This window comes from Cephus cinctus, unplaced genomic scaffold (genome assembly GCF_000341935.2).
Source record: "Cephus cinctus unplaced genomic scaffold, Ccin1 Ccin1_scaffold0278, whole genome shotgun sequence".
Lineage (NCBI taxonomy): Eukaryota > Metazoa > Arthropoda > Insecta > Hymenoptera > Cephidae > Cephus > Cephus cinctus.
In genome coordinates this window covers 1-6,766 of record NW_014332987.1, presented here as the reverse complement: position 1 = coordinate 6,766, position 6,766 = coordinate 1, and the positions used below count along the sequence as shown (strand labels likewise).

Below are 6,766 nucleotides of genomic sequence, written 5' to 3'. Positions count from 1 at the left end.
TTGAGGAATTCTAGGATTTGAGGAGTTCTCTCAGATACTGTTATGCACATCCACAGTGCGCTATGCACTCTTATGTGGGGCTCTTGACGTATCCATCATCGAGAATTAATGATTCGGAAGGAAAAAGGATAAAGGATAGGGGGGTATAAGGTCGGAACGTTACACTACACGAGTTAATTCAAAAAATAAAATTACGAAAACGAAGAAGCAGTCTAAAACATTGGACAAGAAAAAGACTACTTTCAAGAAAAAAACTATTACGAAAACTCGAGATATTTTTGGATAATCACAAAAGTAGAAACATTGTTCTTACATTTGCATTCAGGCGAATGTGTAAAGACAGAACTGGATCTTTTGAAAATACCACTTACGCAGACATCTATTGAGAGTGGCAATTGGATACAGTATAAACCGGTTTCATCACTTTCAGACAATGCACCGATCGAATTTTCTGCATGAGGGCATGGAGATTAATATATTGATCTTGCCCATAATTCTTTATACCTGCAAGTTCAGGTAAAACCGATTGATATTCAGATTCGTACAGACCACTTGCCCACGATATCAGATGCCACGGGCTATTTGTCCCACTTGCCTACGGACCGCTTCACCACGGACCACTTGCGCACGGGTCGAAATCTACGTTAACGCAATTGCCCACAGCCCACTTGCGCACGGATCTCGTAACATTCACGGACCCACTTGCCTACGGACCACTTGCGCAAAGATTGAAATCGAGTGATGCCCAGTTGCGCAAAAACCCAATTGAATACAAATGCAAATTTCTACCTCTTGAGCGATATTCCGTTAGTAATTCAACGATATTGTAAGTTCTTTTTGTCTGAGGGAACTTTTTCAAACATTTAATGCTCTTTTCAGTCGGACAATATACTTATCCCCACTAAACTACGCAATCTCCGAAGTTTAAACATTCCATCCTAACCTAACCTAACCTAATCTAATTAACTTTAATGTCCCATACTATATTCATATACGATGATACGGCATCCGCTCGTGGGATAGAAATCTGTGCGCAAGTAGGTCGTAGGCAACTGGGTCCGTGAATGTTACGAGATTCGTGCGCAAGTGGGCCGTGGGGATCTGGTCCGATGTCGATTTCGATTCGTGCGTAAGTGGTCCATGGGTAAGTGGTCCTTGAGCAAGTGGGCCATGGGTAAGCAGTCTACATAAAAGGCTCTACAAGCTTCTTCGGGGTTTAGAGGAGAGGGGTTGCCTCAAAGCGTCGCACGAGAGAATCGCCAGCTCTGAGAGTGATTCTTCGTGATTTAGCACGGACAGGAACCATTGAAGATTCTAAAATATTCTAGATAGTTCTCAATCGTATGTGATTCCTAGAATCGAGCGCAAAATTCCCGGAATGTGACGTAACATTTCCAAAATTCGTCTCAAATTCATGGAATCGGAAGTCTTCATAACGTTACTACCAAAAGAGGTTGTGGGCGAACACGTTGTCAAGTTAGCACGGACATCCACCTTCGAAAACTTTTGAATGTCGTTAAATGTCAGTTACAGGAATCTTGGTGCAGAATCGGCACAGCTATACTACTACCGCGTATGCTTTTTTCTGAAAATTCCCATAGATGCACCAATAGCAATAGTCTCCCAGACTACCCCAAAAATCTATCTCCGCTTGCTAACGTCCGCTAATTTTGTCCTAAGCTTGCTCTCATTCTCCGTTGCGCATTCACCAGTGGAAGACCCAAATTGAGTCCTTTCTTTTGAAGTGAATTCAAAGTTAGTATTTTCTGAAAATTATTCATTTTATTTTGTACGTGTTTGTTAGACTAATCATCCCATTTAACGAAATCAAGATAAACATTTCAAAATTATAATCTTATTCAGTGACAAGATTTTTTAAATTCGCATAATCTCGTTTGGTGACAGAATTTCCTAAATTATCCAGTAATTATCTGTTGGCGGTATACATGTATGTTAGTATTATTGACATCATTACTTATTTCATAAATATCATATGCATTCCTCCCGCGGTAATTAGCATAGTCCGACTTCTAGTAATTTAGGAAAACTAACACAAAACAGAACATTTTTATGTTCAATAAAGATACCGGACTAGATAAATTTGTCTTGATTCTGGTATATGACAATCTTCTTATACGCGGAATACTTTTAACTTTACGACATACACAAGACATTGTGGTTTTAAGTAAATTAATTTTAAAGTTTGAAATAACTATAGGCTTCCATATTAAAAAGACTAATATACTATTGCTTGAATTATGTAATTATGGTTATTTCAATACTAACAGGTTTTCTTATATTATTTCTCAACTTCTTTGAAAAGCAAACGATAAACATTTCTTAGATATTCTAAGATGGTTATATCTCTGTTACGTCCGAACCAGAATTAAGGCCAATTTTAGGAAATTCTATGCTTTATGAGTTCCAACTTGGTCATAATGAGAGGGAAGCTCACAAAGATTTGTGTTTCGTCTTTGGGCCATTTAAAGTTGAAGTTCGTACGGTCCAAAAATGGTTTGAAAAATTCAGGTCAGGTGACATGAAACTTCAAGATGAATCTCGTACCGGAAGTCCTTGATGTCGACGTTCTGAGGGCTTTAGTGGGCAATGAACCACTATTGACTACGAGAGTGATCGGGGATAAGCGTTTGTCACATAACAGTTGAAAACCACTTGAATCAGCTTGGCTTTGTCTACAAATGTAATTTAGCGAAAACACATATGCAGATCAAATTTCTATTGCTTTTTCTTTGCTTGCTCGACAACAATATGAGCCATTTTTGGATCGCTTGATTACTGGTGACGAAAACTGGATTGTGTATGACAATGTAGGGAAGAAAAGAGCTAAGGTAATGCCAGGTAGTTGGCCTTCTTCCCATGCGAAGGCCAATTTGCACCAAAAAAAGCTAATACTTTGCATTTGGTGTGATTATCGAGGTTCTATTCACAGCAGACCTATACTGTTATCAGCTAACCCGACTTGAATAAAAATATGTGAACTTCGTCCAGCACTGTATATTATAACCAAAAAGGTGTTGTCTTCCAAAATGACAATGCCAGGCCTCACGTAGCTTTAAGGACAAAGGAGCAGCTCCAGGCTCTTGGTTATGAAGTTTTATCACATCCAGCGTACTCACCTGACCTGGCATCATCTGACTCTCACTGGTTCCTCTCGATGCAACATTTCCTCAAGGAAAAAAAAATTTCGAAATGTTCCGCATATTCAAAGGGCAGTGGTAGATTTCGTGGCTTCAAAGGATAGGATCTTTTATACATCCGGCATAATTGACCTTGTTTACAGATGGAAGAAGGTCATAGAAAACAGTGGTTAATATTTCATTATTAAATCTGACCTATGAGCTTAAATATAAGAAATTGAAATTTCCTCAAAAATAACGACATAAATTCCTTACCAACCTAATACTATTATTTTGCCCTATTTGAGTCAATGCTTGCGCACTTTACTCAGAATTGGGTTATGCCTCTAATTACCGTGGGAAGAATAAATAAAATTGGATATGGGATAAAATTGATTCTATATATACCGAAACGAATGAAAACTGTCAGCAACTAAATAATTGAAAACCTAGAAAATTCTAACATCCACTATGATTTAACAAAATTTAAGAGTTCTTTCGTTAAATATAATAATTATTAATTGCTTACCTCGACGTCGGATGATTAGGATGATGACGATGGTGATGACGGCATGATAGTAAGTAATGAAATTGATTTTAAAATAGGAAAATGCGAAAGCGCATTTAGATAAACAAAGTGAGCACAATTTATTATAAATACAAGGAAACTGAAAACTCAACAACTAGTCTAGTTGAGTAGTTGACTAACTGTTAACTAACAAAAATGAAAACTGATCAATTACTTCGGTTGGCCGATCGGCCGAGAATGAGAGTGAGTCTTGGAGGATTTGGTGGACTTTAGTTAAGGGAGTGGATTTTTGGAGTAGGATTGAGGATTGTGACTATTGCATTGGAAACTCGGAGGAAGAAACTATCGCCACAGAGCTTGACAGATATATTTGTTATTATAAAAAGTTAACCGCTATTTTTTAATTCTTCATCTTACAATACAAAATATAAAAATCAATTCAACTGTCGAATTACACCATACGACGACGACATAAAATGTGCGCATGAAGATGAAGAAGCAACAATCACAATAATTGAACTATTCCATTTTGTAATATTTATCAACAGTCTTAATTTGAATAACACAATTTTGCATACCTCCAAACGCCCAACTGACGCCATATTGCAACCCTGGCTGTAGATTCTTTATTTCGTTCAACTTTAAACGAACAAAGAGGCAACGCGAATGCCGGAGAAAACTTTTGCATCAAGTGTGGAAGCATCTGCAAGCAAGATAACATATGTAATAAAATAAATCATTGGCTATTCGATAAATATATAGATATAAATGTTATCGCTTTTTTTTTACCAAATACATTAGTGGTTTGTCCAGCTTGCTCTTATCCGCTGCACTCCAAGATCCTGATGTTGAACAACCAAATAGGAAAACATTTTTTCGTCGTGAATGTCCATGATAGTCTACAAACACATGAGGTGGCCTTTGCAACACTCTAGTACAATATTCCATTAATCCTTTCGTGTGATATATTACAGGATGAAGAACTTGATTAGGATTACTCCACCGCCTATTAAGATCCTCATTGGTAAGACCGTATCGATTACTGAAAGAAAAAAGAAATCATGTTATAAACGCTGAATTAAAATATAACCTACGATAGCGCAATACAAAATGAATAGTTATATCGGTATCACATATTTAAACATTGTAATTCTAGAGACATTGATTATGAAGTACAACTTTAAAGACATTCAGTTCGAAATGGAAATATTGGGGCACGATTACTTGAACCATGTGATTGGATCTTACATAATATTATATAATCGTTGCTTAATTAAAACTATTTTTTTCGCTGATGCGGTTTTTTCAACATGGAAGTGATCTGCAACTACAAATATTACTATTCCCTCGACATGCTCAGGTTAAAACTCTTTGAAACATACTCAAAGTAGTATAAGTTAGCTGGTTCTATTTAAAGATTCCTGCAACCTACATATGCCCACACTGTAGAATTTTCGGAGATAGGTGTCCGTGCTAAGTTGCCGTCGTGAGCTGTACAATTTCCGGAAGTGACGTCATCGAGACGCCTATTTTCTAGGAATTTATGCGGGATTTTAGGGATTTTGGGTTCAATTCCATGAATTTAGGATGGAGAAGCTTGGACCGTTTCTGAGAGAGAGAGAGAGAGAGAGAGAGAGAGAGAGAGAGAGAGAGAGAGAGAGAGAGAGAGAACAGTATTTATTATACTAGGGTCATAGACTCCGTAAGTATAAACATCAAAAACAGTAACAGATTAGCATGAGCAGTATATCAAAACTTACTTGCAAGAAAAATTAAAATATTTACGTAATTTACTTAAGGACTACAGAAGAATTGAGATGTGCGGATATGAACTTTACAAAATTATTTTACAGAAACTTAAATTACACTTACAAACTAACCTGATTATATAAAAGATAATCGTACAGCGCAGATTTAAAGGCCGAAAGTGTCGTTTTCTTCCGAATATTAGTAGGTATATGGTTCCATAACCTAATACCTGTTACGAACACCGATTTCTGATAGGTGCAAGTACGGCATAACGGGACTGCTAAGTCAAGTGGACTGCTAAGTACAAAGGGTGGACCCAGACCTAGATGCTCTACTAGAAATCTCACTAGCAACATAAACAGGCAGTCCAGAAACGATGGCTTGGCGGATAAATATCGCAAGAAAGTAAAATATACGCTGGCTGACCTTCAACCATTTTAGATCGGTGTAATACGGCGTGATATGCTCGGACTTACGTAAGCCATAGATATAGCGAACACATCCATTTAAGGCAGTCTGTAGACGAGCATCTTCTTCAGCCGTAATATCTGAGAGGACCAGTGAGCAATAATCAAATAGCGGAAGGATGAGAGATCTGACTAGTTCTATTTTGAGTGATCTAGTTAGGCCCTGTCCATTTGATCTCAACTGGTACATAGTCTTATAGACTTTGTTACAGGTAACAGTAACCTGTTCCCGCCAGCTTAATGTTGGTGTAATGGTAATACCCAAACTCTTGATGCTGTTTGCACTTGGCAGTATGAAGGCACCATCCACATTGATGCTCGCAATACTCCCAGAGTGAAGGGCATTTAAGTGTCTAGATGAGCCCAGTATCATTGCCTTGGTTTTTGTAGGATTTAAACGTAGCTTCTTTGTTTTGGCCCAGTCACATATTCGAATAATGTCTTCGTTAATACTCGCAATACATTCATTGACATTGGGCGGCAAGCAATAAGCATATATTTGCAGATCGTCCGCGTACTTTATAATAGAGCTATGTCCTAATTGTACATCAATATCAGCAATATATAGAGAAAAGAGCATAGGGCCCAAAACACTACCCTGGGGAACTCCAGAGGTAACAACAGACCAAGTAGAGGTGCCGCCAGGTACGCACCGCTTGTTCTCTACCCGTAAGGTAAGACCAGAACCAAGTTAAGACAGACTGGGAAAATTTGAGAATGGTAAGTTTATCGAGTAGACGACCATGGTTAACAGTGTCAAAAGCCTTAGAAAGATTAAAGAAGACGCAAGCAGGTACCTTACGATCATCAATGGCTTTGCGGACATCGTCCGTCAGCTTAACCCGTTTACGCCCAAACTGGCATGAAAGTTTTTCATTTTTCAA

At 38.0% G+C, this 6,766-nt stretch overlaps 1 protein-coding gene across 1 annotated transcript in view; it reads right to left on the bottom strand.

The window, feature by feature from the left end:
* The window catches only part of LOC107266011 (cytosolic carboxypeptidase 1-like), an 18,202-nt gene extending 11,479 nt beyond the window's left edge, over positions 1 to 6,723 (bottom strand). The window contains exons 1-3 of the mRNA XM_025083267.1: positions 6,680 to 6,723; positions 4,456 to 4,708; positions 4,245 to 4,369 (exon numbers count right to left, since the gene is read on the bottom strand). Of these exons, the coding sequence (XP_024939035.1) occupies positions 4,245 to 4,369; positions 4,456 to 4,708; positions 6,680 to 6,708 (407 nt within the window). The 5' untranslated portion in view covers positions 6,709 to 6,723. The remainder of the gene's footprint in view (positions 1 to 4,244; positions 4,370 to 4,455; positions 4,709 to 6,679) is intronic.
* Between the last annotated feature and the right edge of the window lie 43 nt (positions 6,724 to 6,766).